The 19,119-nt window shown below is 41.3% G+C and overlaps 1 protein-coding gene across 1 annotated transcript in view; it reads right to left on the bottom strand.

The window, feature by feature from the left end:
• Positions 1-4,705: 4,705 nt before the first annotated feature.
• The window catches only part of LOC138180556 (dual specificity tyrosine-phosphorylation-regulated kinase 2), a 50,527-nt gene continuing 36,113 nt past the window's right edge, over positions 4,706-19,119 (bottom strand). The window contains exon 2 of the mRNA XM_069114545.1: positions 4,706-9,831. Coding sequence (XP_068970646.1) covers positions 8,689-9,831 — 1,143 coding nt within the window. The 3' untranslated portion in view covers positions 4,706-8,688. The remainder of the gene's footprint in view (positions 9,832-19,119) is intronic.

Here is a 19,119-nt window from a genome sequence, read left to right as displayed (position 1 = left end):
TCTCTCTCTCTCTCTTTCTTTTTTCTTTTCTCCTCCACCTCTCTCTCTCTCTCTTTCCTTCTTTCCTTTCTCATTTTTATTTTCGCGACGGATCTTCAAGTCGCGTTCGACCGACCCGTGAAAATCAATTGATCTGCGCGATGCTTGTTCGGCCAATAAAACACACAGTGGCGGCGAGAGGCAGTGTTTCACAGCGAATAAAAATGCACGCTTCGTTGGACACGAAATAAAAGTCGTGATACGCTACGGCGCACGATCAATTGGTCGTTCCCTCCGGAAGAGAGACGCGAGTTAAAATAAATATACATCGGAACACGTCGTTCTCATCGCTAGGTAAAAAAGAAAAAAAAAGAAAATAAAAAAGATAAGGACAAATAAAAAAGAAGACACAAAGGAATAGAATATCAGCGGAACTATCTACGATCTATCGGACTTCTTCGTTCTTTTTTTTCTTTCCTTTCGCTTATTTCCTGCTACTTCTTCCTTCCTCCTTTCCTTCTCTTCTTTCACGCTTTCGTTTCTCGTCTTCGTGCAACTTCGATTCGATTAACGTTAGTCTCCCGTTCCACTCGTTCCTTACCTAGTATTACAGCTTATAATCGATTACCACTATTCGCTTAACGATTACTTTATTACTTCTTCTAGCTCGAGCCCTTTGTAAACGCTGTTGGGCGTGTTCCGTCAAGGTTCGTCGCTAAACAACACGAATTTTCACCTGACGAGCGTGGTTTCGCCGTTACGTTCGATTCGTTTTATACGAATCACAGAATCGGCATTGCGATCGAACACGACGACGACGATTGCGATCACGACGATGACGACGACGATGAACGATGACGTTGGCGTTGGAGATGTTCGATTATAGCGGCGGGAAGGCGCGTTAGAAGCGGAGTAAAACGGATCGAGATTCCAATCGTGTTTCACTTTTCGAACGATGACGACTGGGCAAGCGAAAGGGAGAAAGAGAGGAAAAAGAGAGGAAAAAGAGAGGAAAAAGAGAGGAGGCAGCACGGAGATTCACCGGAATGGCGAGATCGGAAAGAGGTAAGGTCACGGAACGAGGCAGCCGGCGTTCAACGAACTTGAAGCCACCACGCCGCGCTGATCAATTCGATAAATCCACGTCCCCGGAGATTAATTCGCCAATCCCCTAATTACCGCGCGCGTAAACGTTTATAACTTACGAATGTACGCAGATATGTACGTATTAATTAACAAACTAACTGCCATGATTTTTGCTCGACGACGAAAAGAATTTTGCACAAATATCGAAGTATCGGTGCGTGACCACCGACTTTCAGATATTCTTACGCGTTAATAATATACGTATACGTATTTTCATCGAATACAATTCATCGAATATAATTTACCGAATTAAACTTGATAGAATTATATACAAATTTTAGAAAGAAATACTATGGCAGTATCGAATTAGAAATCACAGAAGAAGAAACACGATAAGTATGTGACCGTTGATTGGAAAGAAATATTTTAGTGTAAAATTTAACGAAAAGAATCTGTCACGTTCGGGCAAAAGTATAATTGTCAAAACAAACAATATTTTAATATCCTCGATGTTCTTTCAATATTTCAACGTTATGTCAAGAAATCTGTCACGTTCAGGCAAAAGTATAATTGTCAAAACAAACAGTATTTTAATATCCTCGATGTTCTTTCAATATTTCGACGTTATGTCAAGAAATATCCTTCGATGGAAGAATATATTAAGGTGGGAAACGTGACTTATCGTGTTCTTCGCCTGTAGCTTTCAATTATAATAATCTTGGCAAGATTTCGTATCGTGCGTTTCCTCCCTTCTTTCCCTTTTCCCCTCTATAGCTTATTGTTTTCTTTCACGTTTTTACAGGCCCTTTTGTTAAAATCGGAAAATCGAACAGTACAATGTATAAGCATCGGTTTATTTTTCCTCGACGAAACTTTCTTTCATCCTCTATTCGACAACGTTCTCGATTAACGATTCACGAGATATTCGTCTTCGTTTTTGAATAATTCAGAGACGAACACTCAGACAGACTAGAGATCAATAATTTTCGATTTGTACAGAGATTGGCGACCGATAACGTTCGTGTCGTTGTTTCGACCGTGTTTTCTCTATCGAACGACTTTCTTCCAATATAAATATTAAAATATACCGTCATACAACACACTGTCCTGTGTATTATACATTGTATGTACGTGTGTACGTACGCGCGCGCGCGTGTGTGTGTGCGCGCGCGTGTGTGTGTGTGCGCGCGTATGTACATATTATCCATATGTATCATAATATGCGTATTACATACGCATCGCGACGCAGACGCATAATAAAAGCACTTAACGCGGTGTTATTAACTTATTCAGTCGAATAACACCTTCTCGACGTTCTTTCAACCCTGCTACATTCTTCGGACTCGATGTTTCTGAATTTCTCTTTCTCCGCTATCGTCGAGAGATTTCTTAAATTTCACGAAGGGTCATCGTCAATATGCCGGATTTCTCGTTTCAATTCGATACTAGAGTTTCCCTCAAACTTGCCAAATCTTTTTCCGCTTGTTGAAACGAGACTGATATCAGAACGTAAACGCTCGAAGACTGTAGCAGGGTCTAACAGATACAACGATTCGAGTAAACCGGGGTAAACACAACGTTCTTCGTTCTTCAACGATCGATTGCTTTCGTTTTCGATCTCGTCATTTCGATTTTCCATACGAAGAGAAAGTCTTCCGCTCGATTTATGTTTCTAAACTTTCTCCATCTTCGTCATCTACTCCGCTTCGCTGCGATTCACCAAAGTACGTTTCTCGCAAAGTGTATTCTACTACCAAGTATTCCAGTCGTTTCTAAGCAACTTCGGCTTTACACTTTAGTCGCGGTGTCTCTCCTCGACGTTCGTTTCTCTCGCCGCGAGTTAAATCATTCGGTCCCAAAGAGACGGAAACGCGCGGTGCAAACGCTATTGGGTGCAACATGCAAAAATTCGTCGACCCTTCCGTGTTCCGTTTTCGTCCGATCGAACCGTTTTTCCCTGGTTAGTTCTTTTGTCGCGTCGAAACGCCCAGCGTCCTATATTTCCGTGTTCGTACAAGCCGAAGAGATGCATGCATACCCGGACACGATACATAGGTACACGGGGTACGGGGTGGCCGGTTGTTAAGCTTTAATATGCATTTCCGCCAGGTGAATATCGTGAAAATCCGTGACAGCGTTTATTTTTAATAGGCAGCTTTGATGTTCGCCGGGCTCCTTTTAGGAAATTCATCGTCCGGCTATCGAGCACACCGACGACCACCTATACATACGATACATCGATATCAAATAACACTTGATTCGCGAAGAATCGCGTTTCATTGTCCTTTAAAAGGCTGTCTCGTTTCGGATTTTAGAGATATCGCTGCTATAGGTACGTATTGTTCCGTGTTTACAGGCAGAGTATCCTTAACCCTCTATAGCCAGAATTTGAATTACATACGAGAAGAAGAGATCGAAGCTAAATGCAGATTTTAATTTTAACTTAGCATTTTAGGAGCAATTATTTTATAAATAAAATACGCTAACCCGCGGCTCGGCACGGGTGTAACAACGTATCGACGAAGCGTGATATCGCAGCAGTCGGTAGTTCAAATAAAAATATCAATAGGTAATTTTGTAAGTTACGTTACTGTTATAAATAAATCGTTTAACGTTGGCGCGATATATCGATGAAATATTGAGCCGTCCGCAAAGCTCGTTCCGATTTTACATTTCGATTCCATATACATTTATCACATTATACAAATACCATTTTCTTCCATGGATTTTCTCTATCACGCAACTTGAATATGTCGTTCTTTTAAAGCCTCTTAACTTTCTCGGCGAAGAACTTTTCGATATGATCTTTCACGTTGACCATATTCCTTAAAAATCGGGACGAGTCTTCCGGGCAACCCGATATAACGTCGCAGTAATAAATAGATAAAATAATAATTAATTTCCAAGTTTACTTTTTACAAGAGATCATTCTTCGTACGTTCATCCGTTTATACGTTTCAACAATTATCTTGTATCGTTCTCACCTCGCTACGTGTTTCTTTCTATCCTTGTGATATCGGTATTTTGTTCAACGATCCATTTATGACAGTGGACGATTCTTAGTTCTTTGTGGTAAGAACGGAAAACTGTAATTAACGGCATCGTTTTTCTCGAAAGAAAAATTCGGTTATGGAAGGTCAAGGCAGATCGGTAGTCTTGATTTTTCGTTTCGTCGTTTTGCATCGAACACGAGAATTCAACGAAGCAATGTAAAAGGAAATACAAAGTACGAGCGAAGCGCGCGAGCAACGAAAACGTATCGTCCGTATCTGGTTCTTTTTTTCCTCCGCGGGTTTTTTTCACCAGAAGAGGAATCTTCGAGCACGCCTTCCAGACAATCGGAACACACCCTCGTTTGCCTTGAGTTAAAGCCTCGACCTTGGAACGGTCCGCGCTTATATCCCGGCCGTGTATACGTTATAAGCCTAAAGCCATCGCTTAAAACTCATTGGCGTCGGGACGCGTTGCATGAGTAGTAAGAAAGCAATTAAAAACAAGAAAGAAAGAAAAAAAGAAGAAGAGGAGGGAAGAAATACAGGAAAGAAGAAGAAAACAACGTACGAAGAAGAACCTAGAGAGACCTAATCGCTTATAGTTATCGTATATCTATATAGGTATATCTCTCTCTTTCTTTCCAAAACAAAATAAAAATAAGAAAAAAAAAGAAAAAAAAAAGAAGAAGAAGAAGAGAAGCAGGATGTTCAACGAATTTCTCTGCGCAATCTTCTTCGAGATCAGTCAATAATGTAATGTATACACATGATTAGTTTGAGCCGAAGTTTGCACCGACAACGAATATGGACAACGTTTTGATCACAGTAAAGCACAGTGAGTGATCGATTAAATTAAATCGTAGGTAAAAACTCGAGCGACCTACATCTCTGGTTAATATTATAAAACAAAACTCGAGTAAATGGTAAACGTTTCACCTGCGTCTATACAGTTGTCTTTTTCTTATCTTTTCTTTTTTTTTTATACGAACTTTTTTCTTATACGAACAAGTGTGAAAATGCTACCTATTATTTATAACAATGACACACACGGCCCATAAGCATGCCCAGCGCGTTCATTACGATAATCCTTGTGCGAACACGACGACGACGACGACGACGACAACGACGACGACGTCGGCGACGACGAGGACGCGCTATTGAAATTTTCACTGCAGGAGACTAGGATCGTAAATAATACATGCGATCACTTTTCCGTGTATCTACGAGAAAACGAGAGCCCGAACTTATGTAGGAAGGTATTGGCAGTGGTATTAACGATCGATCGTTGGATCACGCGCGGATACGTTGCTTGCTAACGTAACGCGAAAAATCCAGGTGAAACTAAAATCCGACGCGACCGCGAAACATCGATTGGCGGATGCTTGTGTTTCCTCCGCGTTCCTCCACCGGCGGATGAACGAGCCTTTACATGCTGTACACGCGTTACGAAAGAAAAAAGGATAAAAAAAAAGAGAAAGAAGAAAAAAAAGACAGGAGAGAAGAAAAGACGAGTGGACGTTCTCTCTCGGACATAATTAATCGGAAACGGTACCGCGAACGCGGTGTACGTTCTACGAAAAGAAGGAAATAAAAAAAGCAAAAAAAAAAAAAGAGGGGGCTAACGAAGATTCGTAATCGCAAAAGAAATTAGAAATAAAAAGGAAAAAAGGAATCTTGAAAGATATCATTACATACGTACACATATAATAATCGTGCAACGTTCCACGAAACCGTTTTTTCCCTTTTTCTTTTTGTTCATTCTCACTCCTTGTAACGCGTTTCATTTTATTTTCTTTTAGCTGACTACTTCTCACTACGCGCGTATTTCTTTAATAATCGTAGCGATATTTTTGCCTTTTTTGTTTCCTCTCTGAATCAGCGTTACAACGTATTATAATATATAATATATAGACGCATTTTATATATATATATATATATATATGTATGTATATATATATATCTATATTTATCTATGTTCATCAACGTGAACCCCAGTACACCTAAATTCCATATCACAAGATATCTTGTTCAATATCACGATTTAATGACCCCGTGTCTCGCTGCTTATATCCCCCCACCCATCCCACCCTTCCCACAATTCGTTTCTTTTATCAAACACGCTTCTCGTTCTATCTTTTCGTAACTCGTCACATTATAACTCGTCTCATCGTTGGCTAATTTACAGTCATCTTCTCTCTCGTCTCGTTCGCCATCCCGATAACTCTCTCTCTCATTCTCTCATTCTCTCTCTCTCTCTCTCTCTCTCTCTCTCTCTCTCTCTCTCTCTCCTTATCGTTTTCTATATGTTATCCTCGCGCTGTCTCCTCGTTCCTTTCGATCGTCGTTCGTCCACATCTCGTGCACGTCCTTCCACTTAGGATGTTTTCGCCGATATCGTGAAACGCATCGAGCGTTCACCGAGCAAACTAAAATTACCACGAATTCGCTTTGTGCCAGGGTCGCGACCGAATTATACGAGCGGGATCTCCTTCGGCAGATTCGCGCACGTCGGTGCCCGCCATCGTTTCTCGTACCAATTTTCTTTGAAAATCTGCCGTTAGAACGAGTCGAGCTATCTGCCGCTACGATATCGAATTGCAAAGCGCGTCTTTTCCATGAAAAGACGAGGGAAGAAAACCTCGAGCGGCGAGCTCGAAGCTCGCGAATCCGTTTCCGTATCCGCGTCCGAATCCTCGTTCGACGCGATTCCCCGCGATAAATGCATTTTCACGGCTTACGCTACGAAATGCAGGATTAAATGAACAGCTCTCGTTGCCACGAGCTACCGTCCTCGAGTCTTTCTTTGTTCGCTTTCGAGAAGAATTGGAATATAAATGCTGATAAACGACGAGAGAATAATGAATACGTAATGCGAGATTCGGGGCAGTTGTCGCGTATGGCGCGGGGAAAGTCGATCGCAAGAGTATTTCGCGGGAGTGAGGATTTCGTAGAAATTGAAAGAGAGCGATTTTAATGAGCAGAGCTGGAAAAGTTCGTCTTCGAATTGGAAGTTCACGCTTGCAGACAAAGGAGACGAAAGTTCAAAGGTGAAGCGCGGATCCGATTCTAAAATCCGTCTTCGAAGTATTAGACGTCTTCAAAGTATTATCATCAAAATACTGGTCTGTTTTAAGCTCATTTTTCGTTCACGCGCAGTCTATTTATTTATTTTTCTTTTACTAAGAAAAAGATAAAGGAACTTGCGATCAAGCTTGGCATTTTCGCTCGAAATAATTTAACGCGGCTAAAATGCTTACTTTGAATGTCACGTTGAAAAGAAAGAAGAAAAAAAAAAAGAAAGAAAACGAAATTGAAATTACATTAAAAAGGTAGAGGAAGAAAAAGAAACGCGTAGCGAATGCTAATGCCTTTGTATCTCATGAATTTTTTTTCTCGATATCGACGTCGGTTCCTTCGTGTTCTTGGAAAAACAGCATCCATCATTTTCACGATCGTCGTGTCCCGTTTGATCGATGCTTCGGCTCGAGCCGAAGGAGACAAGCTTGATCTCCTTTAATCAACAATTACGCTGGCACACCCGAGGGAAAATCAACCTTCCCTTCTGCTCCATACCGATAGTATTACAGAGGAATTTTCTGACCTAAAAAGCTTCTCGGATCGATCTATTCAGCGAGGCACATGCCCTTTGATTATTAGATTTCTTAGTTGAACGTGAAAAGGTCCTCGTATTGCGGCGCCTCGGTAATGTCTGGATATCCACGTCCTAAATATCCACGAACGAGCTTCGCCGAGCGACCCTCCTCCTCGGTATCATAGAGAACGGTCGCGCGTCAACTGAATAAACCTCTCGACTACCGCTTCTCACCTTCGGAGAATCGATTCATCGACGTGGCGCAAATCTTTGGTTCCCCTGCTTCCCTTGGCACAATAACCTCGGTGGTCGTCCTCCCTGTTTTCACGATAATAGGACGCAAACGCGACGCAGAAGATACGAACGAACGAATACACGTAACGTGTCAACGCACACACAGCGGCAGATATCTTTGCGAATCGTATCGAGTGGTCGACCACAAAAGTGAACATCAAAAGCAATCGTCCTCGATTAAACGCGACCAGATCGTGCAACGCCACCTTTTCTCGAGCAAACGGCGACGAGAAATGGATCCTGGACAAGCAAATTGGAGAGCAACGCCAAGCTAGGTGAGGTACATGATTCGAGGTATCGCGATCGATTTTTCAGTTCCTTCACCCCTTTTCACCAGTTCTTTCGTTTCTTTCTTTCTTCTTTTTTTTTCTTATTTTTCTTTTTTTTCTTTATTTTGCAGTAACATATCGCGTAGATCACAGTAGTATCCGGAGGTCGAAGACGAGGCCACTTTCTCTATTTCTCTCTCTTTCTCTCTCTCCTTTGACTCCGAGGAATCTTGTCTCGTCGAGCGAATATATTACCACAGGCAGGAACACCATTAGTACATTCCGGTATCGTTCGACAACGAGTTGTGACAACGCGTCGAAAGACGACCGTCGAGACAGACGATTATCCGACGAACCAACGAGACACGAGGCCAACGATCACGGTATCGATCACACGGTAAACGTGTTAGAAAAAGGTAGTAAGGCTGACCTCGTATTTCTTATGAATCGTCTCGGTTCCTCGAGAATGTCCTTGCTAATCATTGTCCACCGTTTCCAGCCACTCGAGGAACGATATGCTCCATCCGTTGGATCCGTGCGATCCATGAGAACCATGGGATCCTTGAGAACCATGAGATCCGTGCGAGCCGTGCGAACCATTGTTGTGCTGTTGTTTTCCTTGCAATTGGTGACCATGCTGCTGCTGTTGTTGCTGCTGCTGCTGCTGTTGTTGCGGCTGTGCTTGCTGCTGTTGCTGCGGCTGAGGCTGTTGCTGTTGACCACCACTAGTGCTACTGCTGCTACCGTCACCACCACCACCGCCACTACTACTAGCGTCACCACTAATAGAGTTCAAAGATGGATGACTGCTGACGGTTGCCGCTTGATGATTCGTTGCTACCGGTTGGCCTTTTCCTCTTGCTCTTGTACCGTCGTTACGTTGCAGCGCCGAATAAATGGTAGACATTGTGTGGAAGATGTCGTTGAACTGTTTCACCTTGTTCGTGTTCTCCGTATTGTTGGTCTGCAGGGTGTTCGACTTGGTCGAGCTCTTCCTACCGGACGCGGAAGTACGAAGGCCGGAAGCGGAGGTAGGCGGCGCAGAGGCTGCCGGCAACGCTGGCAGAGCGTCGTTCGTTTTCTCTGGAAGCTCTGGTAACCTGCGACGCAGCCATATGTGTTTCAACGCTTTGCCAGGTGTCAGCCGTTGTTCCGGGTCCCATTTGAGACAACGATGAATGAAATCCAGGAAATACGGGTCATCGCAATTTTTCAACACCTGTCTCAGATTCCTGGAACCCGGTGGGCCACGGTCTTTGCCTTTCCTGGAGAAACCGCCGTTCAATACTATCGATCCGTCGGACATCGTTATAACGGTGCAATAGCGCGGATAACCCTTCGAGCTGATGAACTGTCTGCGTCGTTTCGCCGATTCTAACAGCTGAGGCGGTGGCATGCCTAGCAACTCGATGATACAGGCTAGTTGGTCCGCCTCGTCTTCGCCTGGTAGCAATGGGAAACCGGTAACCAGCTCCACCAGGATACAACCGAGGCTCCACATGTCGATCGGCATACCGTACTTAGCGCCAAGGATCACCTCCGGAGCGCGATAGAAGCGACTTTGAATGTACGTGTAGACGCGTTGGTTCTCGTAGCAGCTCGAACCAAAGTCTATCACCTGGAACATAAAGAGAAACAGGTTTTAACCATCAACTAAGCGAGAGTATATTTTATACAATAATGCGTTTCGATTATGAGACTGGTTGTCAATGATCCGGTGATTATTACAGTTTACCGTTTTCAACAGTACTACCGTTTCAAACATCAGCGGATCGTTTTAACTACTTAGAATAATTTGCTTTTTAATAACTGCTAACTGAATAACTGATTTTATTGAACGTCTTTTACAGAGTGTAACGTATCGCGTGTCAAATAATTACACGGAGTTGGAAGAAAAAGAGTGGTTAAATTATTGCTTGTAAACGTTTGCAAACTTATAATAAAATTCTCTGGATAAATACAGATATTACGTGTGGTTTTCCGTACACATTTCGTTTATAAAAAGATATACGTCTCTGCTATTATTTCACCGAGCTTCCATTATTCCTGATGCTTCCAGAAGATTTATATTCTTATCGTACATTCTTTGAACGATAACGATTAATCTTAATAATAGGTATTAGACGCGGATCGATAAATAGTGTCATTGATAATACCAGAGAATTCCGTTTTAATGCTTCCAGAAGATCTTAAATAGTCAGTCACGCTGATGGAATACTATATCATTCGCAAACTCCGAGACGATATACGCTCCGAAATCCAACAGCCGTCTGAAGTGTATCATGAATACTCTACGTGGTCTGCATGAAATCAGAGCGGAGTATCGTTTACGGCACATTTGGCAACGGAACGTGACAAAATAACACGATTCTCTAACGAAAGGACCAACCTTTGATAATGGTCCGTCATTTTTCTTGCTGCCTAGATTACATGCTTATGTAAATTCTTATTTTTATGAATAGAACGAATAAGTGAAACTCGTATACGTATCAGCATTTGATACCTATCCTAATCCACATATTACAACGAGTGCTCTACTTTGGATATTTTATATATTTTTCCATATAAATATGTAATAATATAGTTGGTATATACAGGGTGGTTGGTAATTGGTGGTGCAAGCGGAAAGGGGGTGATTCTACGCGAAAAAAGAAGTCGAAAGTATGGAATAAAAATTAAAAAATTTAAAAATTAAAAAAATTAAAAAAATAACGTTAATCGAGACAACGATCTACAGATCCGTTATAACGAGACGTGATAAAGTGCACACGTACCGAGCGAAAATTCAAAGTCGATTTTCTCGAAAACAAAGCCTCGAACGAAAAATTGTTATTCTATATTTTCGACTTCTTTTTTCGCGTAGAATCACCCCCTTTCCGCTTGTACCACCAGTTACCAACCAACCATATAGTCGATAAGTAAATATAAAACCTGCGATATAGCAACGATATACGCTGATTAATCCCCCCCTAATGAAATATGTTTTTTCAAATTTCATAGGCAAACTTGGTTTCTCACGTTCCATCTTAACTTCTCTGTTATCCTAGACTTCCAAGATATTTAGAAAACTTATGAAATACTTATCGCTACACAACAACTTTTTACATCAAAAATTCGAATTTGCTTTTTCTTTCTCGATAAAAGTTGGTAAGAAAGAAACGTAAGAGCGAAGAAGTTTTGCTTGGATTGTCAACGAGCTATTTCGACTGAAAAGAACGAACATTCGCCTGACGTTATTACAAACTATTAAGACGTCGGCGAAGAATAAAGGCGTGGCTAAAGAAAATTGACCAAGGCAGCGGATAATTTTGTGCGATCATATCTGTTTTTGCTACCGGCCTACTTTAATATTTCGGGCAACGTCGAGTGCTCACGTGTGCGGCCAACAGGAACGCCACGTTGGAATTTATCCAGGATTATAGCGGTTCGCTCGGTTTATTGGCGAACCAGGCCCTATGCAAATTTCAATAAGCTGTAATATCGTTGTTCGATACCTAAACGATCATTCTACGAGCGTTCATCCCTGATTATAGCCACGAACACCGGATCTATTCTGTTGGATAAGCGTTAGATCATCCGAGTAAGAAAATGTCCAAGAATACAAGTTTTTGTATTCTCAGAGCAATTAAAAGTATCATATTTTGTTAGTTGAACGCGTTTCTAAAAATTCGGAAGCTTCCAAAGCTCTCGTTACTTTATTATAATTTAGAACTTTGGACGATCATAGTTCATCGACATTTACGTAAATGTTTAAGAACTTATCGATATTAGCCTGCGATTCGGTAGTTGCTTAAAGATTAATATGCGATGGAACAATTTATTTTATCATATTTATCGAAAAGAAGCGTCAGTATGCGTTTGAATGAATTTCTACGAATTGGGTCCACATATTTGAACACGTTCGGACGAGATACCAAAGGTAGTAGTAGGACGAACTAATGAATTTCCATTATATGAACGTCAGTTATATGCACGAATTGTTTGTCTCGCGATATATTCAGATAAACGGAGTTGTATAGTCGAAAGTCTAAGCTATTCTTGGGAGCTTTGGTTCGAACTTAACGCACTCCAATGTACTAGCAAGGAGCATAAAGATAGAAGATACGTGGGATCAGTGGGTAGAGCGAGTAAAATGTCTTTGTATGCTTATACCGAGCGTCTCATTTGAATCTTTCGTAACTATCTCTTACGCTACCTTGAACTATTCCAATCATTAGGAAGATATATCTTAGAGATACGCGATTTAATTTAAACCGCTTCTACGATGATTTCAGCTACGTTTGCTACCCGCGCGATGATCATTTAATTATTCTCCCTTTTCAAATTGATATACGTACACTTTCAAATATTTTACACGCGTAACAACAATCTCACGCCTCACTGTACGTTCCAACAACGTCTATGCATTTCCAATTACGTTCTTAGAAAACGCGTCTCAATCGCAACCAACATAAACGTTCGATGATATCTTCTTTCTCCACTCGGTCCTCTCGATCTTCTCTCGTCTACGCTGCACTCGCAAATCACCCACTCGACGCGATCTATGACTCAATCGGATCCACGCTTACCACATACCTACCATACGTATCAACTTATCCGCTTTGAAAACATACTTCCCATGAACGTGTCGGTTTTTTTCAACGAGAAACCGGCGCGTTGCCTTATTAAAGCGAAGCAGCACTGCCTGGGAGAAAGATATCGATTTTTCGCGTGAAAACTATCATCCACTCGTTCCCTCTACGAACATATATACGTAGATGTTCGCGTATAATGTGTAGCCGAAAGCAAAGCAAAACGATCCCAACGATCGGGTTCCCGCGCGTACAACGCGTCAACGTAAATAGAAAGTGACACACTTGATCGATTTCGACGGTTGCCGCGCCGGAAGCCCGCTGAAGGGTACGTTCTTTGACGGAAGTCGTCCCAGAGGGACGGACGTCGTCCTGGCCGCTCTCTAGAAAACATGCTCGTACGTGTGGGTCTGCCATCTAGTTCAATGATCGTACGTCGAACCCGTCCAAGCTTTTATCGTCAAGTTACTTTACCTTAACTTCGTATACACGGCTAACTCAAAAATCGTAAAATGTCACATATGACACAGAGACTCGTAGGAATCGTTTTTGGTTCATAGAAATAGACATAGGTCATCGCTACGAAATTATATTAGATTTAGCGTGAACTTTGGATTTTATTTACGTTCATTTGTCCCAAGAGTACCAATGGGACCTATGGGACATGTGGGAACCATCGTGATCCTCGAGTTTGTATCTCAGGAATTTATCCGACCTTCCAAATCCTCGATTCATCCAAGTCTGAGTCTTTAACCTTTTGAGGTTCACGGAGAGCGGTCGAATCTCTGAATTCTGAACATCGATACACGCTATTGTCACGTAAAATAACAAAAAAATAAAAAAGAAATTTGAGGTGAAAAATAAAAAAAAGAAACTTTATTTTTTCTAAGAATAATCCATTTTACAATCCACTTCCGAACTCTAGGCGTGACTTTCCAAGACCGAAGCTCTTACAATTTGACTTTTGATCGGATCCGATTACTTTCTTTTGTCATCCCTCAACATCCCCACCGTCTCTTTCTTCTAGAACCTTCGGTGGAAGGACCGTTGGGATCTTGATGGTTCATTAGGCACTTCAGCGATATACATTGTCGCCGAGTGCCGCCGCATCTTTATCTCTATCGTCAGTCCATCGGATTTGAAGTATGCCGGTCGTGACACTATGGTGTATCATCCATCCAAAACTGTCCAAGACCATCCAAGTTTCTGTCCCAATGAAATTCAACGCTGACTTTGTCAAAAATATCTACATATTATTTGGAGTCTCGCGAAGATACGACATCCGAAACCGATCATTTCGACTGGGTCGGTACTTCTAGTGTTAAGGGCGATTTGCAAAATCTTCTCAGATATAGTCTACGTCGATCGTAAGGGAATATATGGGTCTGTTGTCTCGTTCAGTGATCGTACGTCGCATTCGCGCTTCTATCGTGAAATTACTTTATGAAACGATGTAAACAAGCGCGAGCATCCGGCTACGCGCACATTTCGCTAAACAATCAGCTACGTTGCTAATTTATCGCGAGCACAGTGTTACCCGCAACTGTACGTTACGGATTTACCACGTCTCTCCTACCCCTTTTCGTTCAATGAAATTTCCTCGCGGTTGAAAGCGTGCCACTGGATTGCAAAATATGTACCTTGTTCCCAGACGCCGTCGCTGAAAATCGATTTGCATCCATTTCTTTCCTCTTTTTGTTCTCCTTACTGCGGAACAAACTGCACGAGTTAAAGAAGACCGCATATTCGTGGCAGAATATTTTACAGCTCTCAAACGCGTATACAATGTGCGCGCGATGTATGCGACGATCTTGCGCCGTTTGTTCGCATCTACGCGAGAAATTTCCGTGAGGACTACGAATTCGTTGCGTTTTTTATTATTTATGTAGGATCGCCGGCTGCTTAGCGCTGTAGATGGCACTGCTGAGTACGGCCGCTTCTCTTCTAATTTCTGTATCGTGGAAGAAAAATCGGACTCCGGTGCCGGGATTCGAACCCGGGTCCCGAACGTTCGCAACCTAAGGCGCTAACCACTGCGCTACCGTCGTTTTTTTTTTTAAAGTTTATTTAAACCAAGATACAATTTTTAATACATATTGGGTATTCACAATAAACTATGAATTTCGATAAGATGTGTTAGGCGAAAGTACCGATACGCGACGGTACGACGTAGCCGTACTATATTATGTGTCGGCGTTTAACATTTTTTGTGTTTTAAATCTCTTTTTTGGATTTAAGCCGCTGGGGAGCGGAGCTTTTATGTAATTTTGTTTTTGGTTGATTTTTTTGTCCTGAAAACTTGGTCGCAAAACAGGACGCTTCGGTAGTCTACATTTTGGCTTCGGTAGTCTACATTCTGGGCTTCGGTAGTCTACGTTTTGGGCTTCGGTAGTCTACGTTTTGGGCTTCGGTAGTCTACGTTTTGGGCTTCGGTAGTCTACATTCTGGGCTTCGGTAGTCTACATTCTGGGCTTCGGTAGTCTACGTTTTGGGCTTCGGTAGTCTACGTTTTGGGCTTCGGTAGTCTACGTTTTGGGCTTCGGTAGTCTACGTTTTGGGCTTCGGTAGTCTACGTTTTGGGCTTCGGTAGTCTACATTCTGGGCTTCGGTAGTCTACGTTTTGGGCTTCGGTAGTCTACGTTTTGGGCTTCGGTAGTCTACGTTTTGGGCTTCGGTAGTCTACATTCTGGGCTTCGGTAGTCTACGTTTTGGGCTTCGGTAGTCTACGTTTTGGGCTTCGGTAGTCTACATTCTGGGCTTCGGTAGTCTACGTTTTGGGCTTCGGTAGTCTACGTTTTGGGTTTCGATAGTCTACATTTTGGGGCGCTACCGTCGTCCGACACTAGTTAGCGTCGAGTGGTGGTATTTGTTATCGAGTACCACCACAGGCCCTCTTTCCACGATACTACGTTTATGTAAACTCTCTAAGAGTTCAAATGCGAATACGTTTGTACGACCGAATCTCGACGCACGACTCCTTTCGTTTCACGGACAGAGCGGCTTTCTTTGTTTTACGGAGAGCCATTTTGAGAGACACGCATTTCCCAAACGTACGGACAGAGATCAACATCGGAGATAGACAAGATCACAGAAGAAAGAATAATTATTTAAAACATTGAAGACTGACGGAGAAAGATCGGTAGCTCAGGACGTTGAAAATCGATTCTCGATTTTCAGGTAGACATTACACAGAACTTGTTACTTATTGTTTGCTGTTATTAATTGGTTGTTGTTTATTTAATTATTACCGTTATTAATTGTTGTTTACTTCTGTATTTCATTTAAGCATTTTCACAATAAACTCGATTTTCAGATTTTCAGAATCGATCCCTAAATTATCCTAGAATTTATTTTCTTAGGTTGCTTTAAGTTAGAAACAATACACGGACCGCGCATGTTTATATGCACATTCATCTTTGTACGGATTTTGACGCGGAAAGCGAGCTTTGCATTTCTGCTTATGCTTGTATCTGTTCGAATATTCGCGATATAAATACCTATAGTTTAAACATGATAAACGTAGAGACGTTAATAGAAATTGTTAGAAATTACTCGACTTCCTCTAATCACGTGGAAACTGGGAAATTTTGAAGGAGAACGACGTGTAGATTAGAAAAGAATTGAAAAGTTCCAAATTACCTGACTTTTGCTGTCGTTAGCTAATCTTGCAAGTTTACATTGGTTGATCCAACATCTGTTCATCTTGTTGTCTCCTCTAAATCATTCTACCTAACCGTATTCTTTTAAACAGATTTTAAAAGATCTCTCGAATTCGAGAACATGTATTACCCGTTATCTTAATTTCACGATGAAAAACGTATAAAATAAAGCAATTTGGGAGATCGGAAGATTCTTCGTTATAACGTAGAGCACCGAGAAATTTGTTCTTTTATTAACATGGCTCTCTTCGACACGAAGGATCACCGCTGCAATCGTTCTCTCGTGGCCTGTAATTAGCAGGTCCGTTTCGCGAGTAATTAACAAAGCTCGGCAGAATACACTGGATGTGTTTTCAAGAAAGGGGTCAGCAATTGTCCAACACTGAGAGACGCTTTATCGTAGTCCCGTGAAACGAGATACGACGAGAAAAATGTTTATTCGCGGTTTCCCTTTCATTCCGTTGCGGGAACAGCGATAAAAAGAAGCTCGTTCCCCTAATTGGAGCGGCTGTTTAGCTTTCGAGGTAACAGGTGGTACCTGTGCGCGCTACTTATTCACGCGAAGCCACCAACTAGCCTCGGGAAAATCTGTCGCTCAACATCTACCGCTGTTGTCCTCTTCTTTCTGGCCAACGTCTATGCAACCGATGGAAAAGCAATTCATCGATCCAACGAACCAAACTTATTTCCAATATCTTTTACAACGTCTGCTCGATGCGTTTCTTCATGCAACTCGTCGCAATTCTTTTCACGTGCGCGAGCAACGTTTTACAAGACAGATTTTACAGTAATTTTTAATTATTCGATATCATCGTTGGACGATTTTTTAGATTTATTGGATCAATGGTAAGTCGTGTAACAAATTCTTTTAACTCGACTAATTTTGTTGGATCATAAGCGACCATAACGATTTAAATTCAAAGATTCCACGAAGAATAGGTTGCTTTAACTTTGTTCAAACTTAAGATATCTTCTTAATATTAATTCTGTGTCTTCTACATTTTCCATGACAGATAATATTCGCGTGTGAAATTCAGATCTAGGATAAAGCGCTTTAAAATTAAATAATTGAACCTATAATCTATAACCTATGGCCTACAAAGATAACGCTGTTCCAAAATAATGTAACGGAGCTTAATCGTAGCGATAAATGCACTTCTTCGCATTCTTGTTCGATGTCAATTACTTGACCCGTTATACGTGTCTATTTCCATTCGTTCCACAGCGAAATATCATCTAAGACGAGAATTTGTCTACGCGTAAGTCGCAAGATTATTGTTCTATGTTGTAGTATAAATGGAAAACAGCGCGAAGAGTTGGAAAAGCAGGCGGAAATAAAGACTTCTACATGTAATGAAACATCATCGTAATAATAATTTATATTTTATCATGAGGCCGTTTGATAAATCGAATCTTTAAAAGGAGATGAAACTTGTATTGTTTCATGCTTGTTTTTTTTCTTATTTCTCTCTTCTCGTCCAATGAATGAAGCAGAGCTGTACCCAGAGGCAACGTGTCTCTCTACCGAGGAAGGCGCAAAATGTTGGCACAGTGGTACACGTATTACCCCCGTGAACGTCGCCCCTTAAGGCGAAACAAAGAAAAATAAAAAGAAATAACGAGGAAACGAAAAGAAATAACGACGAAATAAAAATTGAAAGAGCACAGGAATCGAAGTCTAATATCGTCTTCGAATCCAGAAATCTTTCTCAAGAGAACATCGTACTTCTCCGCTTTCTTGTAACTTGACTGAAAAGACTATTTGATAGAACGATAGAAAAAGGATGTCCAGAGATACGCGCACGATGAGAGCGTTTAAGGAGACTTTAAAGAGACTTAAATTAAAGCACGTTGCGCCTTTGACATATCCGTAATCAACGATGTGTATGGTAACGCGACTACTATATCTTTGCCAGACGATCGATTTTTTTCATCGACCGATACCGAAGGTCTCCGACGAACCTTGAACTTTAATTCTACTCGAAATTCTATTTCACCGTGGTCTTCATATTGTAACGACAGATTTACGTTACAATTATTCTTATAGCATTGGCGATTACGTTTAACGAATTATATCCAGAAATAGCTAAAAGATTTTAATTTATAACTCCTAACACTGATATATCGCGTGTATTCTAAAGTAGGAGCGAGCTAAAATTATAGATACAGGTGGCTCACGAAAGCACTTAAACACTCCTCACAGGACTATCACGATGCGTGATCATCTCCATAAAACTTAAATATACAGGATATAAAAATACAAGTACAGAAGCTACAAAACGTTTATCGTCAACGTACATATATTGAACTCGTTAGAAAAAGATAATCAACATCACTTTTCGGTAATTTTTTCGTTTCAGCGTACGAATAACGTAACTGGGGTTCAACTCACACTTCATTTACACATTCAAACGGCTATCATACCATTAATTTATTTACTGCAAGAAGATGACATGAATAGTGATAAATTTCAAAAACGTGTGTTCGTAATATCATCAGTCTTTTATAGTTTTCAATTTACGGAATTGACGATTGGCTTCTGTTACAGCTCGCGCGATAGATATCAAAGATGGTCCGACCGAATATCTAAACTTATCAGTACCGTTTAAATCTCGTGATTTTTGTAAAATATACACTTCTACTAAATATCGCGCGATTCTCTTTACGTATTTTCAG

This window comes from Bombus flavifrons, chromosome 6 (genome assembly GCF_040668555.2).
Source record: "Bombus flavifrons isolate JBK064 chromosome 6, iyBomFlav1_principal, whole genome shotgun sequence".
NCBI lineage: Eukaryota > Metazoa > Arthropoda > Insecta > Hymenoptera > Apidae > Bombus > Bombus flavifrons.
This window is presented reverse-complemented; position numbering and strand designations above follow the sequence as displayed.